This window comes from Scardinius erythrophthalmus (assembly GCF_964197995.2).
Source record: "Scardinius erythrophthalmus genome assembly, chromosome: 25".
Taxonomy (NCBI): Eukaryota; Metazoa; Chordata; class Actinopteri; order Cypriniformes; family Leuciscidae; genus Scardinius; species Scardinius erythrophthalmus.
In genome coordinates, this window is record NC_138245.1 from 16,601,297 (window position 1) to 16,620,048 (window position 18,752).

The 18,752-nt window shown below is 36.1% G+C and overlaps 1 protein-coding gene across 2 annotated transcripts in view; it reads right to left on the reverse strand.

Moving 5' to 3' along the window:
* The window catches only part of suclg2 (succinate-CoA ligase GDP-forming subunit beta), a 140,852-nt gene that overhangs the window by 64,560 nt on the left and 57,540 nt on the right, over nt 1-18,752 (reverse strand). For both annotated transcript variants that reach the window (XM_081357815.1, XM_081357816.1), the window contains exons 3-7: nt 15,573-15,672; nt 11,327-11,417; nt 7,029-7,181; nt 5,501-5,590; nt 1,726-1,822 (exon numbers count right to left, since the gene is read on the reverse strand). In XM_081357815.1, the coding sequence (XP_081213941.1) occupies nt 1,726-1,822; nt 5,501-5,590; nt 7,029-7,181; nt 11,327-11,417; nt 15,573-15,672 (531 nt within the window). The remainder of the gene's footprint in view (nt 1-1,725; nt 1,823-5,500; nt 5,591-7,028; nt 7,182-11,326; nt 11,418-15,572; nt 15,673-18,752) is intronic.

Here is an 18,752-nt window from a genome sequence, read left to right on the forward strand (position 1 = left end):
GGAAAGGAAAGGAAAGGAAAGGGAAGGGAAGGGAAGGGAAGGGAAGGGAAGGGAAGGGAAGGAAAGGAAAGGAAAGGAAAGGAAAGGAAAGGAAAGGAAAGGAAAGGAAAGGAAAGGAAAGGAAAGGAAAGGAAAGGAAAGGAAAGGAAAGGAAAAGAACTGAAAGGAAATTAAATTAAATGAAAGGAAAGAGCAGGACAGGACAGGACAAGCAAAGAAAGGAAAGGACATACAAGACAAGACAGTTCATTAACTAATGTTAATAAATACGACGATTTCAATAACGTAATAAAGTAATGTTAAAAATGAACGTGAACTAAGATGAATAAATGCTGGAAAGAAAGGAAAGGAAAGGAAAGGAAAGGAAAGGAAAGGAAAGGAAAGGAAAGGAAAGGAAAGGAAAGGAAAGGAAAGGAAAGGAAAGGAAAGGAAAGGAAAGGACAAGAAATGAAATGAAAGGAAAGGAAAGGAAAGGAAAGGAAAGGAAAGGAAAGGAAAAGAAAATAAATGAAAGGAAATTCAATTAAATGAAAGGAAAGAGCAGGACAGGACAGGACAAGCAAAGAAAGGAAAGGACAATACAAGACAAGACAGTTCACTAACTAATGTTAATAAATATGACTTGATTTCAATAATGTAATAAAGTAATGTTAAAAATGAACGGGAACTAAGATGAATAAATGCTGGAAAGAAAGGAAGGGAAAGGAAGGAAGGAAAGGGAAGGAAAGGGAAGGAAAGGAAAGGAAAGGAAAGGAAAGGAAAGGAAAGGAAAGGAAAGGAAAGGAAAGGAAAGGAAAGGAAAGGAAAGGAAAGGAAAGGAAAGGAAAGGAAAGGAAAGGACAAGACAAGACAGTTCATTAACTAATGTTAATAAATACAACGTGATTTCGATAATGTAATAAAGTAATGTTAAAAATGAACGTGAACTAAGATTAATAAATGCTGGGAAGGAAAGTAAAGGAAAGTAAAGGAAAGAAAGGAAAGGAAAGGAAAGGAAAGGAAAGGAAAGGAAAGGAAAGGAAAGGAAAGGAAAGGAAAGGAAAGGAAAGGAAAGGAAAGGAAAGGAAAGGAAAGGAAAGGAAAGGACTGCACAGGACAAGAAAGGAAAGGAATGGGAAAGGAAAGGAATGGGAAAAGGAAAGGAATGGGAAAAGAAAAGAAAAGAAAAGAAAAGAAAAGAAAAGAAAAGAAAAGAAAAGAAAAGAAAAGAAAAGAAAAGAAAAGAAAAGAAAAGGTGGCAGCACTTTAGTGACGGCCCCTATGAGGACTAAATCATTTTGCCATTATGGTGTAGGGCCGAGATGATTTCTCTCCCCTTCTTTAATTTGACAGGCTAATACTGCAGGCATTACCCTCTCCGGACCTACTGTATGTAATTTCATACCAATAAACGTTACAACATCCTACATCATTTCCTAACAGGTACCTATAAAAAAAAAAAAAAAAAAAAAAAAGTGGAAATGGTATTGGAAGTAGCATTTGGTCATATTAAGAACATATTTGTGCCAGTGTTCCGTTGGAGAAGCCCTGTAAAGTTTTGCTGAGGCAGCGCTCATATCCATGTGTTTAATATAACCATTAGTATGAAATGACATTTATCCTTGGAAGCTGCAAGGTCTTATTTGGATCTTTACAGGAGCTCTTATGCAATCTGTGAGCGAGCGTTTCTATCTGTCATTCATGCGTGAATACCCCCCCCCCCACACACACACACACACGGCTTACCTTGTCCCTCAGGTGTTTCCCCGAGTGGATTGACTTCAACTTGAGTGGCGTCGACTTTGAGGAACAGATCATAGAGTCGTTTAATCTGATCTGCAGCCTGTGACAGAACCACAGAGAGAACTAATTATCCCAGATGCACATTTGCAGAAGAGCTCTGAGAGCTTATGTAAAGCCTTGAAAACTCTCAAGCCCAAAAAAAAACAAAACAAACATATATATTCCTTATTTGGGTCATTTACTGTACACTGTCCAATAATGAGGATGCATCTTTCACCGAACACTTGCTCTTCTGGTCAGAACGTACTTTGGGTCACTGCCAAGACAATGGGAAGTTGCCTTGGAAAAATTCAAAAGTGACAGAAATTGATTTGGAGTCGGCAGAGCCAGCAGGGAGTTGAGTCGCTGTGGCAGTTAATGCGTCCCTGCTGAGAGACACGACAATGTCCAGCGGCTCTCTCCAATTCTCCAGCGGCTTAGTAAATGAGGCTTACGTCAATCGGAAAAATGTGAAAATTGGGTATTGAGATGCCAGCTTTTGCTAAGTATATGAGATTCTGTAATACTTTGAATTCTGTACTTCTGTAAGATTTCGGATTTTGTGCTTTCGTGATTTCACTCCACAATTTACTTTTTTTCCGCATTTTTGTAATACTGCTGTCAATTCTGTAACTTTTTATACTTTCATGGGAAATCTCATTATTTTTGCATTCTGAAATGTTGTGACACTTTCATAGATGATAATATAATACTTCAATATTTCATCCTTTAGTAAAATTTTTTTAGATTTTGCAATGCTTACATATTTAACATGTTTGTGATATAAAATAATATTTCATACATTTGTAACACTTTTAAAACTTTCATAGATTTCATACGTCCACAAAAAGGTTTTGTGATAGTCATAGATTTCTTAATATTTCATGCCTTTGTAATACTGTAATGGACGATTTCAAAGTACTTTTGCATTTTGTCTTTTGGTTAAAATTTTCATGGATTTCTTAATACTTTCATATTTTGTAATATCTCATACTTTTGCAACACTATCATGAAGAATTTCATAACGCTTTCATGCTTTCTTTGTAACATACATTTTCATATTTTGCCTTTCTGTAACAATTTTGTAGATGTTGCAGTACAAATTCTAATACTTCCGAAGATTTCACAATATTTCATACTTTTGTGAACACTTTAGTGAAAATTGTTTAAAAGTTTTCATATTCTGTACTCTTGCAAATCATTTGTTATGAAACATCAGCTTATTTGTTTCATCCTTTTACTGCGGATTCTATAATATCTCATACGTTTGTAACACTTTCAGGGAAGATTTCAATACAATGACAATCAATATTGCTGATTCATTTCCTAATATTGTATTTCATTTTTTTAATACTTCTTCTATTTTATATGATTTTCACACACTTTCAATTGAAGATTTCATACTTTCATACAAATAAATTGATTTTTTTTAAAGGTTTTGCAAAATTTTCGTATTTAATTTGTTCGTTGTGCTTCCATAGATTTAGTAAAATTTCATACTTTTGTAACACTTTTATATAAAATTAGATGACTTATAGTTTGTAACATACAATTTTAATATTTTGACTTTTTGTAACAATTTTGTAGATTTTACAGTAGGTTACTTTCGCAAATAACAAACAGATTTTTCGAAATACAATTTTTAGCAATACTTCTTTGTCCAAATAGGTCTTAATCACTGCAAACTCCTAATTTCCACAAAAAATAAAGAGTAATAGTTAAACGTTATTATATGTCAAGTGTATTTAAATCTATCTACTTATCTGTTTATTCTTTTCATTAATAAAAGCAGCACCCGATCACACAACAGCTGAGGTTTGACGAGAGGTAAAGACAGGAAAGAACCAACTGCTTATTGCTCTACACTTTGCCATTTCATGAGCTTTCTTAAAGCACGTCATCTGAACAAAATCTCCTTTCAAAGCATTTAAGAACTGAAATGACATCTCCCTTCCCCATAGCCAACGGAAGCTTTTTTGATAATGAGCGCATTCTGACAGAAAACATTGTAGCGCTGCTCTCATCGGCACGCACAGGCGAGCGCCGGCTCTTTGTCATATCGTTGAACTTCAAAGTGGAGAAGCTAAGTCAACTGCATCCCAAACATTCTAATTAGCATTGACTCAAATAGATGCTCGCAAAAAAGGCGCGCAGTAAAGGGGCGACTTTACGAGAGCCAAACTGACAAGCTAGACATTTAGCAGCAATTTCCATACCGCCAAGCTTCTCGAATGTCTATGCACAGAGAAATATACGCTTGTATACACAATTATGACATGAACTAAAGCAGATTCCTTTAAAGTGCTTAGCGTGATTGGACCTGTGCAGTTGGAAAATACTGATTCTTTACAAACTTTACCTGCCATTTGTTTTAAACAGGAATAGTTCTACTTCTAGATTTTGAAGGGAGGTGAGGTTCATTTTTTAAATTGTGCCCCTTTTACAAGGTTTCACAGATGTCCCCATACTTTTTGTCAACACTGTCAAAAATGTATGAAAACAAAACTAAAAATATGATCCTGAAAGTCGTATTTCCATATTTCACCTGCTATCAGTTCAACAATGTCTCATAGGCTCCGGTGGGATTTATAAAAAAATTATTAAAAATGTAATTAAAAATAAATAGGGGCATCAGGGCAAAAATTAAGAAGTTCAAATCAACTAAAGATGATACAAATCTTCCTGGAAGAGGATGTGTCTCTATATTGTCTTAATGCACGGCAACGAGGAGAGTGAGTGTCTTCCCAAGTGGCTTCCCAATGATCCCAACTGGAGAATTGCAGAAATGAATTGAATCTTGCGGTCAGAAAGCCTCAGAGAAAAAAAATCCTCAGCTCTCATCCAAAAACAAACTCCAGCAAATTCAGTTGTCAGACATGACTGGAACTTCAAACTGGACTGGGTTCTATGGTCAGATAAAAAAAAAAAAGCGTTTTGGCAGCAAACACACTATATATATACTGCTGGATCTGTGAAATTTTGGCCCTATTTTTCTGCTGGAGGTCCTGGACATCAAAATGAAGATATATATATATCATGGCCGTACCAGTTCCCTGACCTGAACCCTTAAGAAAACTGAAGAAGAGAGTGTATCAACATAGAAGGCTCTGGAGAGATTCTGTATGAATTAAAAATGTCGGATCTCATGTCAGGTGGTTAACGGGAGGTTGGAAAAAGTATTGAATAAAAGGGAGCCATTAATTGTGGTCAAAGTGTAATGGAAAAAAAAAAATCATAAGAGATTCATATATACTGTGTATGTGTGTGTGTGTGTGTGTGTTTGTGTATTTGCCTTTATTTTTGTATCTGACGGTATTTTGACCCACATTAAGAGACAGGCATTGAAAAATATAGATTTAGTGAAAATATGGAAGACCATAAAGAATCTCCAGTGCTAGAGTCACTCTGAGAGGCCTGAGGATAAATGTCTTTAAATCTTGGAGATTTCAACTGATCGTTGCAGCAAATCTGGGCCCTTTTTATAGGTGGCGGTTTATGGGAGCGATGTAACAGTACAAATTGTTGATGACCGGTGATTTCTGCTCAGGCCTACACACGTATAAGTAATGTTTAATGACTGTATTGGCAGAGTCATCATGTCCAGTACTCTCACATTTTTTTTTCCATGACAGAAATGGAGACATAGTGGATGGGGGGGGGGGGGGGCACTGTGCTTCTGTTACGACACACACTCTAATGGCACAATCTCTTCGGCTACAATTCAGGCCAAACCCATTACCTGTCTCTCCAATGGTCCTTTGAATCCCAAATTAGCTGCCATACGTAGCGCCTGGTCGTCTCGGACCCCTTCGAATATATCTATGACTTCCTGAGGCAAGAGATGGGAGAGAGAAGGCAAGAGGAAAACCAACCATCAGCTATAATTTGACACAAAGAGGATGTTCGTATTAAAATCAAGAGAGCTGCAATTAAGCGCTGGCATGCAGCCAACCTCAAACAAGAAAAAGACGAGAGCAGAACAATGGCTTACGATGGCTTTCCAATTACAAGGCCATCTCTAAAAGATCACTCATACACAGAGATAGACACACAAAAGAAAGATAATGCATAAGACCAGATGTCACTAAGAGCTACAAGAAATAGACACAGCTTTTACATGTCTTAATATGAGGAACACGTCCATTAAAGGGGACATATTGTACATCTTTTTTTATCATATCTTTATTTGTGGGTCACTAGGCATCGTTTTTATTTTTAAAAATGTATCCTCTCTCTGACCCTTAGAAATAAACCCTTTGCAGCTTTGCGTTTAAGACTTGTGTGTAAACATGTATGCATCCTTTTTAACAAATTAATTTCCATGACATTTTGATGGCTTTAGTTGTTAAATAATACACATGAAAAATAAAAACGAATTTAAATGAAAATATATATATATATAATTTATTAATTTGTGATACTTCTACAGATTTTGTAATATTTAATACTTTGTAACACTTTCGTGAAAGTTTTTAAAACATTTATATGCCATATGTCCACAAACAGCTTAATATTTTTACACTTTTGAAACCTTCAGTTTTGAAGATTTTATTATACTTTCATATTTCCTCCATTTATAGTCCATATATTTTAAAATATTTCTGACTTTGGTAACACTTTGAATCATTTCATGATTATTTCATACTTTATAACATACAATTTTCATATTTTGATTTTATGTAACAGTTTTGTGATTTTGCAGTACTTTTGTACTGTATTACATACAATTGTAATGCTTTTGTAGATTTTGTAATATTTCACACTTTTGTAACACTTGTTTTTTTGTCAGGGAATTTCGTACTCTTGCAAAACATTTGCAGAATTTACATTTGATACTTTTTCAGCCCTTTTTCATAGATGTCACAATATTTCATACTTTTGTAAGACTATCATGGTAGATTTCATAATACATTTTAATACATAAATGTCTTTATAGAGATTTCTGGGCATATAAACTAAATTTGTAAGCGTTTTGTACAAAAGTCTAAAAAAAGAGAGACAAAAAACAACTTGTGATTTAAATGCAGCTTAGTGATGCATTTGGCTTTATCAGAGAAATGTATTATAGACATTTCCAGAAATTTTAAGATATTTATTTAATATAATTATTTCCATACATTTTCCAGGGCAATTTAAAGTTATAAATATATAAAGTTTAGTTTAGTTCGAAACATCAAGAAGAAAATAGACCTATTTAACACAAAATCTCAAAGAAACTCAACTCCTACACCCTTTAAAGCCTTTTCAGTCAGATATAAGTGAGATACCTTGAAGATGAGCTCTGGCGTGGTTGCAGCCACTTCCTCTATGTCCACACCACCCTGAGGGCTTCCCACCATCACGGGTCCATTACAGGAGCGGTCCATCAGGATGGCGAAATATGTTTCCCTGGAGATATCCAGAGCTTCTGCAACCATCACCTGCTCAGCACAAACACATCCACCAGGTGAGACGGCGATTCATCATTGTGTGTTATCTATTCATTATGGTGTATCAACAGACACTGGTTTTTTGAAGCAGGGCACAGGTTTGCTGGCTGCAGGCCACTGCTGCTACTTCTAATACAAGATAATCAGCCATCATTAAACTCAATGAGAGATGGCAAGTGGATAAGGAGAGAACCACCTATAACAGGGCTGAAATAACAACTAATAAAAATGGAGGAGTGATGGAAAGGAAGTGACACAAAAGAGGATAAGGGAAGGATGGATGAAGAAAAGTAAGGGAAGACAGAGGTGTGGGTATTCGTAGGTTTGAGTTTCGCCCGCAACACAGTACAATCCTATTTCCCCATGGAAATATGCTTTCTCACCATTAGGTTTATGTTGCCTCTACACTGTCAAATAAAAGGCGCAAAGGCTAAAAACAAAAAACAAAACAAAACAACAATAAAATTAACTGATTAAATAAATTTAAGACACAGAATGCAAGTTTCGTCGCTTATTCAAAACGATAACAATTAGCGAATGCTAATGAGAGAAACCTGCGCAACACACCCAGTAGCACCTCACTGCAGTACACGATATCCAGGGGGCGGAGTTGGATCCAGATCTTATGGGTGGAGAATGGTAGGTTTAGGGGTGGGTTTAGGGATCAGGGGGTGGAGATGGGTAGGTTTAGGTATATGTAAGGTGGGAGGAGTTGGATCTGGATCCAACTCCTTCCCCTGGATTTCGTGTTCTGCAGTGAGGAACACCGTAATGGTGCGTTCACACCAGACGCGAATAGCGCGTCAGGCGCAAGTGATTTCAATGTTAAGTCAATGCAAAGACGCGTTATGCACGTAAAAAATTCCTGCGGCGCGAATGGGGCGTAGAGTGCGGCGTGATAGACGCGAATACACCTCATTCGCGCGTCAAGTTTGCGCGAATGGCGCGAATTGAGCGTCTGGTGCGTGAAGCGCGTTACGGCAAATGATTTTATTAGTGCTTTTTGTGCATTCACGCGTTTGACGTGAATTCGCGTCTGCCGTCCGAGTTGAAAAATCTGAACTTCTGCGTCAATTCACGCCGCGTTAACCAATCAGGAGCCTGCTTGTGGTGAAGTGTCACGTGGTGAAGTGACAGTTTATAATGTTATTTTATGTTTGACCTCAATAAATTATTTTGTAATATGACTAAAATGCACAACAACGCAAATCTTTCACATAAAAACTCGATTTCAATATATGAGAGATACTCATTTTGCATTGAATGCTATTTATTCCATATCTATTCTAGATTATAAACATTATTAATCTAATGTAAAGACAACAAACACAATTTAGTGTATAAAAACTTTTTTTTTTTTTTTTATCACAGGACAGGTTTGACTTTTGGAGGCTGGCTCCATTTATTATCAAAACAAAAATAAATGACAGATTAGGTGCGGGCGAGGGTGAACCTCGCGCCGGGCTGTACAGCGCGGGCTCGTCAGGCAGCGACCACCACTCGAGGCCGAGGCTTATACGGCCTACGCTGTCCTCGTTAGCGTCCTCACCGTTAGGTCCACCAAACCTACCTCCTGGAGCAAATTGTGAAACTCCTGAAACCCTCCGGAGGATTTGGTGGACCCGAGTACAGCGACGATGTCCCCTACGCAGCTGTTTCTGCTCTCCAGAGCATATACGAGCGGTGACTCTCTCGATTAATGCTAATGCTAATGCTCGATAAACGTCTAAAAAAAGATGGCCGCAAACAGGTTTCGAAACTTTGGCCTCTGACGCGCGTGACGCGCGTAAATTTCACTTCAAACTTTTGATTTTACGCGCGTCAATTTCGCTCTTGACGCGCGAATGCACACAAAGTGGTCAAGCATATAACTAAATGCGGCAGGCACGAATTTGACGCGCTATTCGCGTCCGGTGTGAACGCACAGAAGAGAGAGAACCCGGCCTGGGACATTTTCCGTCGCTGTATTTATTATGCTTTTATGTTGTAGTTGTCCGCTGTTGCTTCTTTCATTATGTTGTTTATGTCTATTACAATTAAAGTTGCATTTAACGTTTGCTGGTTCCCGCCTCCTCCTTTCCTGAACTTGAAATTTGTTGAAGTTACGTTTGATCACTTAAATTCACATTATTTTGTCTCATTCTAATGAAATAGCCACAAGTGCTGAATTACTACTCATACAGGTCACTTTATTTGACAAATTAAAATTGTGGGGTAACACAGCGCTTTTTTACTTGGTCAAAAAAATCTTTCTAAAATGCATTTGAGTGTGTTGAAAGTTGTTATAACGTTACTCTGCATTCGCTCGGTGACTGGTACGACACACTTAAGCTAGATCGATATTAGAATATTATTAATAAAAGCTGGATAACTTGTGTTGCTAAATGGCATACAGTTCATTTTAAAATATACTGTATGGCAGAGAAAATGCTGTATTACTGTTACTGTTAGGCATGGTACAAACATGTTACTCGCAATAAATCAAGAAAAGAGAGTTGAGCTATATAACAATGATTCATTTTTTGTCGACAAAGGTCTCCAAACAGCTCACCTGCCTAATAAAACACATAATATATTAAAACGTCTTTAGTGTTTCCATGGAAATCGGGGGTAATACGGATGTGACGCCATTGACAACGGGCTGTGGTTAAAACTATGAATTTCTCTGGATTTAAACATTTGGTATAATGCAAGTACACAATTGAACAAACTATATAACACTGTGCTAGTGGTTTTTCCTTTCAAAAGTTTGGGGTTGGTATTTGAAAGAAGTTCTGTTTTCTATTTTAATATATTTTAAAATGCAATTTATTCCTGTGATGGAAAAGCTGAATCTTCAGCATCATTACTCCAGTCTTCAGTGTCACATGATCCTTCAGAAATCATTCTAATATGCTAACATTTCTTATTATTATCAAATTTTGAATAATAGAATGTTCAAAACAACAGCATTTATCTGAAATAGAAAACTTTTAAAACATTAAAAAATAAAACTTTTACTCTAAAACTTTTGAATGGTAGCGTAATACATTGTACTTTGTTTATATACTGTATATACTAGCCTTTTTGATGATTGCAATGTGTAATTGTATTTCACAAGCAAACTTTTCACTCATATATTGCTGCGATTAAGTATACCAACAACTTCTGAAGACTTAGAGAAGGGCACCAATTTTACAAAACATATTTTCTTCTCAATAAACCGATACTGAATTCTGAATTCATGAGGAAAACCTCATTATACAATAACGCATCCATGTGAGAAGGAAACCAGAGGGCTCTTGAATAGCAAATGTGACACGCTCTCAAATGCAGTGAGAGAAGTTTGTGGGGGGATGCCGCACGCTCGAGCTGGCATTTTCAAAGCATTTATTTATTTTTGGTTTGTATCCCACCTCTGTTCCTCCTCACCACCTCCCTTATGAATCTGTCCGACTCTTTCAGCCGTGCACTTCCACGCCCCATGGCTGTTTCTCAAGGAAAACGATAAAAATGTGATGGGCTCCTTTTGCAGAAAGTTTTTTGGCGGGCTTTTGAGAGAGGTTGGCGGGAGTAAAAGCGAGTGATGATAGGGAGCTCTAAGTTGTGTTTAAAGAAGAGAGGACAAACACATGCTAAGCGAAGGAAGCCATCATTACCTCCTGAGGGAGAGAGAGATGAACAGTGATAAACATACGGGGTGGTTGTAGGAGTACGCCGTTTGTGTGGGTGTCAGGCATAGAGAGAAGCAGAGAAAGAGGAAGGAAAATGATATTTCTGCTAGTAAGTGACACATGGAAATGCCTGTTTACCAACATTCCCTGCACACCGAGATCTGACTCACATGGTTTATTCATCTCTATGACCTATGACACCTAACCTAGGCTAATTGCAAAAGAAGGTGTCTGAAAAATAGAGCATCTTTAAATGGAACAGGATGATACAGCTTTGTCCTGAAGCCAAGAAGTCGAGTAGAGAGAGAGAGAGAGAGAGAGAGAGAGAGAGAGAGAGAGAGAGAGAGAGAGAGAGAGAGAGAGAGAGAGAGAGAGAGAGAGAGAGAGAGAGAGAGAGATTTCATTTCCAAGTCCAAAAGCAATTATTTATTCAGCGGAAACAACATTATAAAGAAGAAATTATGCCAGATCTCTCCTCCGTACCGTTTTTACTTTCACTCCTTCCTTCGGGGTCTGTTTGGTGGTCAGATTGAAGCCGAGCATCTTACCAGCTAACTCTCCAACAACAGCAGGACTGAAACAGAGAATTTTTTATCATTTTAATTTACTAGTACGACTGTTTCATGCTACTTTCAAATGACAAAATTCTTCTAATATATGTTTCTGTAAACAATCAAACATCAGATACTCGCTATAAGCTTTGTGCTTAGTTACTTTTGATAGGAAACAAACTCTTAGCTTTCAAATTATGTCAATTTTATAATGAAATTCAAACAATAAATATGATTTTGCCGATGTGGCGTGACAGATCGATGTAGCGCCTCAGTTCAAGCAGCACGTGAACTGATAATCGCTTCCTATACTAGTTATAGCACGAAATAAACATGAATGAACAGCAGAGGGTAATGGTTTAGAATTCTTTTTTTTTTTTTTTTTTTTTGGGATCTGGTAACAATGAGGAGCATTTTGCTAAATATATGCACTATTAAATTTTCACTATATTTTTTACTTAACCCATTGTCTTCATGACTTAATGTATGTTTGAATAAATGTCATTAAAGTCATTACAGGCACCGTTTAAATGTTTATATTTCAACAAAAAATTAAGTTAATTATAATTATATCATTAAAAGGTTTATATAAATTTTAAATATTATTTACAACTGAGCATTTAAAAAATATTAATTGATTATTACATAAACTATTTTCGGTTTCAGTTTTCATGCTTAAAACTTTAATTTTGGTTTCAGTGTTTCGGTAAAAAGAAACAGTTCGTTGCATCATTAATAATTACTCTGTTTTCTAAGAATATTTCTCACTGTTTGGGGGGGACAACAAAGTTTATTTATTACAGCTCTCACAAAAACAAAGATTGGACCTCACATAATGTATTAAATAAACAATCACTTTTTTTGTAGAGAGTACATTTGAACTTTTTTAGAATAGCATTATTAATTATAGAATTCTATTAATTTATACATCAAAACTACATTTTTACAGTGTGAATATGTTTTTTTAATTACACGTCATTTGAACAACCAGTCAGTAACAGACTGATGTAAGTCTCTCAAACCTAAAATATACATCACAGTAACAAACCCTGATTAATTTTGAATCAGAAATGACTTGCGGTTCAGTGAAGGAGTCACTCAGAACTCCGTCTGATTCAAACTGCTAACTCAGAATCTTTTTCACTCACGGATCTAATTTTCGCAGATCAGACGTCGCAGCTGAGCTCACGCTGTGTTTATTGTTGCGTACAGTATTCTAGCAAGATGATATTGGATGAAACTGCATGTGGACGCATGTTTTCCAGACTATTTTATATTTCATATCTGTCTTAAGGCATTCTGATACCGTTGCCCTATCTCTCTCCTCGTAAATTCCTGTCATCTTTTCAGTGTACTACAAATAACAATGATACAGGTTAAAGGGATAGTTCACTTTGAAATAAAATTTTGGTATGTTTTAGCTTACCTCAAGGGCATCCAAGACGTAGGTGTCTTTATTTCCGCAGTAGTTTCAATTTTGATATTTTTAGGTCAAACCGTTCTTGTCTGTCAGTCATTTAATGCAGGTCTATGGTCACTGTCTCAAAGAGCATGCACAGAGTCCAAATTAAAACAATTCCCCATCGTCCAAATTAAACAATTCTCCATCGTAAGTACACATTGATGGCCTAAGACATGAAACGAGCGGTTTGTGTGAGAAAACGAACAGTATTTATATCGTTTTTACCTCTTGTAACACAGCCACGTCCAAGTGATCTGAGGGCGCGCGCGCATCCTGGTGTGTGACGTGTACACAGACTGGTGCATAGATATATACACTAGATGTTGCCTTGGCAACGGCAGTTCATTGGAACGAATGTCTTTAAGGCGACATCTAGTGTATATATCTATGCACCAGTCTGCGCACACGTCACACACCAGGATGCGCGAGCGCCCTCAGATCACTTGGACGTGGCTGTGTATAAGAGCTAAAAACGATATACTGTTCGTTTTCTCACACAAACCGCTCGTTTCGTGTCTTAGGCCATCAATGTGTACTTATGATGGGGAATTGTTTAATTTGGACGATGGGGAATTGTTTTAATTTGGACTCTGTGCATCCTCTTTGAGACAGTGACCATTAGGGATGGGTACCGAAACCCGGTATTAAACGGGCCCCGGTGCTGAATTTTGAAATACCGCTGGATCGATAAGCTCGAACGCTATCGGTTCTGCTGTCGGTACTGGAGAAATTAAGAAAGTGCTATTGCTATTAAGAAATTATTATCTTGCTAATTTAATCTCGCCAGCCACTTTTATATATAATAATACTTAACCATTTGACTGTAATGCATTTTTGCTAAAGAGAGAGAGAGAGAGAGAGATCTTTAACGCGGAGCGACGGCGCGCACATCACAACAGCCCTGCTTAATGAGTGACGATGAGGACAGAACTAAACATTCAAACGGTTAGGCTACACTTTAGATCTTTGATATTATTTTTTTTGATATAGATTGTGGCTTCCAATGATTATAAAAAAGATATTTGAGGTATAACCATTAAAAACTAAAGCCGCATTCATTCTGTTTAGCGCAACTTCCCTTCACAGCGGTGCGCTGTCATTTCTCCCTAAAACCCAAACGTAATGTCAGAATCTGCACGATCGGTGATTGTTGTAAAATGTGGTCTATACTGTTGCTAAACTGCGGGACGCGTTTGATAATAAAAGGCAAGTACCAAAATTGAGCAAGAGACGCTGTTTCAAATGCGGCGCGCGCTCCGAAACACACCGCAACGAGACAAGTCAAGCAACGTATATTTTGGGCTTTGTGCGGATCTAAACGATCAAATATACACAAAAAATGTCAAAATGGCCGTCTTGGAGATTCACTTAAACAGTTTATTCACTTAAATACAGTTTATGTCTTAAATGGGCGTAAATAGTTGGGAGAAAATATGATGCGTATGCGTAATAATGATTAGATCTGCATTTGGTCTTAAAGAGGCAGCAGTCTAATAAACCTGCTGACGATTGCTCCATTAATGTGAACCAAACAACAAAAGGCAAAAAGAAAATCAGTCGCAGCTCTTGAATGAATAATTTTGGCTTTCATAAGCTTTAATCTATCTATGATAAACTATGCAGTGTTATTTTAAATCTGACTTTATTAGATGTCTTTTTAGCCTATATTACTCTTGAACAGTAATGTCAGACATTACTGAAATTAAAGCACTGGGTATATAATTTGTATATTTGTTTTATTGTATACTTTTTTTTTTGTTTGACCATGTGTTTGTACACAAAAGCCTGCACCCTTCTGCATAACATAGCCTACATGTTTTATTTGTTTTGTTAAAGCATTGCTTTTTCTTTTGCTATAGATATTTATTTTACATTTCAAAATCTAAAGCAATATTAATTATGTTCTAAATAAATTTTTTCCTTTTTTTAATATAACAAAAAGAACCGATAAGAATACCGTTAAAGTACCGGATCGATAAGGAGTATCGGTAAGAGTAGTAATACCGTTAAAACCTTAACGATACCCATCCCTAGTGACCATAGACCTGCATTATATGACTGACAGACAAGAACGGTTTGACCTAAAAATATCAATTTAAACTACTACGGAAAAAAAGACACCTACATCTTGGATGCCCTTGAGGTAAGCTAAAACATACCAAAATTTAATTTCAAAGTGAACTATCCCGAAAGACAAAAAAAATCAGTTGTTTAAGAAACACATACTAGCAAACTCGGGACGATTTCTCAGGGACACAGAAAGCGCTGTGCTCATTTGCTAGATAAAACGGATCAGGCTGCGTTTCAGAGCGTTTTCTCTGGACGATTCGCTTCATCCCAAATGCAGAAGTACACTATGTGACAGTGATACACGATGCAGGCATTCAGTCATAAATCAGTCCCTACTTGAGGAAAACTCGTGGCTTTCTGGTAAAGTTTTAAGAGTCTGCCATATTTCACGTCTCCTTCATTCTCAAGGGTTTTTCACAACATTTTTATAGTTTCGATCACACTTATAATTTGTTCAGCTGAGGAATCCATCATTCTGCATTACAGCGGAGTTTTAAGAACATCACAAATGCTGAGAGCAGCGTGATATTCTGAGCTATTTTCTTGGTGAGAAATACAGGGTGTCAAGCAACGAGCTTTAAGAGGAATGAAAGACTGGAAAGCAGGTCTATTCTTTCTCAGAAAATGGGTTTGGGCAGGTACTCACTCTTTTGTTAAATGCACCCCTCCTTTCAGGCCGCTGTCGAACAATCCTTTGCCTCTTCCTCCAGCTAAAATCTGAGCTTTCAGGACAATCTCCTTCGCTTCTAAAGTATCAAAAGGGATAAAAAAGGGTTAGAGCTCAAAAATGGCAAGAAAAAAAAAACTTGCCCCGGAAACACTGTGGTGCTTATGCGGGTGACGCAGGTTCGAACCCCGCCCGCAACAGTCCCATTTCCCCTTTATGTTTTATAGTATCTACTCATAGCACAACACATAACCTCAGCAAACATAAAAATAAACAAGTGAGCAAAAAAGATGTGAGATCGGAAGAGGTGTTTTCAGATGTAATTTGATTTGAAATATTATGATCATCTCCACAGGCATGTTTTCTGCATCTTCCAGAGCGGTTAGCAATTTTGTCATTATTTCTCTCATCACGGCAACATCCCTGAGACGGAAGCACACGGATGAGGAAATAATAGCTTGTCATGAGACAATGTTGAAACATTTGATCAATATTGTGGCATATGAATCATTTTATCCAATTTTGTGAAAAGGACCATATACTGTTGAGCGACAGTAGAGTGACTGAGATTACATTTTTCTTTTTCATTACTCTATATCAAGGTGAGCGATTTATTTATTGTGTTTTCTATAATTGACATATTTTTACTCACTTTTTCAAGGTAAGCTGGAAAAACAAAGTGAAACAATATACCAGAACAAATCTGCAATACTTATTAATTACTATAAAAACAAATAAATTAATTAATAATTATTATTTAATTATTTATAATATTTAAATAATTATTTAAAAATGATTTATTTCCATTTTATTTACGCTTTTCTACAGTAGAATTTCATATTTCATTCAATGTGTTACTTACAATTTGCAATTTCTGAGTGAAAATTGTTTCTACACCAAATACTTTTCAGTGTAGTAATTAAACATTAATATACTGTATACAGCACCAATCAATAAACAACTTACAAAAGCAAGCAAACAAAGAAAAAGGGGACTGTGTGTTCAGGAATAAATTGTCAAAATAGTTTTTCTAGTGTCACCATTCTAAAAATTAGAAGCATACATTTTTTGTAAGTTTACGATTTAGAGTGAGGAGGAGGTTTAAATCTTGTCACATTCCCACAGCATCCAGCTAGACACATGGAATAATGACTTAAAGTCATTAATACCTTCACAAAGTCATTAATACACTCTCAGAAAAAAAGGTACAAAACCTTTTCAAAAGGTACACCTTTGTACCTAAAGAGTGCATTTAAGTTCCTCAAAGGTACATATTGGTACCAAAAGTGTACATATTAGTACCTAAATGGTACATATTAGAACCCTTTTGAAGGGTACTGTCCCAGTGACAGCTTTTGTACCTTTTTTCCTGAGAGTATACCTTCACATGATCATAAAAGGCTGCCGTGGCAGAGAATGAGTTCAAAGTAAGATGTACCAATGTGTCTTGCAGACAAAAGAAAAAGCAAGGGTATAGAAAAAAGTAAAACAGAGGAATAGAATGTATTTGACAGGTGCTGTAAACCAATAGGGGCACCTGTAAGATTAAAAAGTTGGAGTTCTGTGAAAATAAAGCTTATTATGAATATAGTTTAATTCAGCCTTGAAAAAGTATCAATAACAGTAGTTCAGTCAGTGTACTTAGAAGTATTTTATTTTGATGGTCCCCTTTAGACATTCTGTGAACTATATTGTAAGTAACTTTGCACCTACATACTGTATATGTCAACTAACTCTAGTATTAGTAGACTGTCTGCTTAATATCTGCTAACTCTTTATTGTGATGCTCCTCCAACAGACATTCTACTGACTATAAGTAACTTTGCAAGTATATGTCTTCTTATTCTACTAACCCTTAACCCCTTAGTCTACTAACCCTAATCCTATCCCTAAAAATCTACTAATACTCTCAGTTATGTATAGTCAACTATCTAAAGGGGACCATCAAAATAAAGAATAACTGATTATTTTATCTATGCATTTTTGTGCGTATTGAAGTATCAAACCATTAAATTGCTAAACTCAAATTCAATTAAAATAACCTTCATTGGCTTGTGCAGAAGACTGGTCACACTTTAGATTAGGTGTATTTAACTATACTTACATCAAACCAAAACTTAGTTTCATTGTACTAATTGTGTTCATGTTTTTTTTTTTTTTTTTTTTTTTTTTTTTGCAAAACACTTTTGCTGATATTGAAGTGGGAAACGGGAAGGTTATGAACATGTTTGGTGGTATTTTTAGGTTTAAGGGTTGGTTTAGGTGTAAGGGAAGAGTCAACAGTGTAATTATACAAGTAATTACAGCTGTAATTACATGGTATTTTTAAAATACAAGCAGAATGTAAAAAATAACAATAATATGCATGTACAAAATAAGTGCATTGTATCAAATAATGTTAGCACTTTATTTTACAGGCCTGCTTCCCATCATGCACATAATATGTACTAATTATAGTAACTGCAATAGCTAGGTTATAATCCTGAACCTACCCTTAACCTTACCTAACCTTAACCCATGTAGTTACCTTATATTGCCCAGTAATTTCTTAGGTGAGTACATTGTAAGTACACTTCGGTAATAATAAATAATTAATGTTAATAAATAATAATTAATAAATGTTATTACATAGTAGTTAAATACACTTAATATAAAATGGGTTAAACTTCATACAATCAAAGCATGTGATTGGTAAGATTTGTATGTCTCTTATGTTCAACAAGCCTGCATTTTTTTTTTTTGATAAAAAAAATAGTCAAAAATAATAATAAGTAATAGTAATATTGTGAAATTTTATTAAAATTAACTGTTTTCTATTCCAATAATGTTCCTTTTGATCAATGTAATGTATTATTGCTGGGAAAAAAAATCTTACCAAAACCAAACTTTTGAAAGGTATTGTATGTATTTTATGTGTAATATTTTTGACATTTATCAACAAAACATTTGCAACTAGGCAGGAAATGATGAAGAGAAAAGAGAGGAATGAGATTTTAAATCCACAATAGCACCACAGCTCAACATGATGGAGCATGTACGCTAAACGCAAGGCCATGGATCCAACATAATTCATTCTTAAAGAGCCGCTGCTCTTCACGACCCTCGGGGTGGACATTAAGAGTTCTCACACTTTAGGTGCTGATTAAGACTCACTATCGC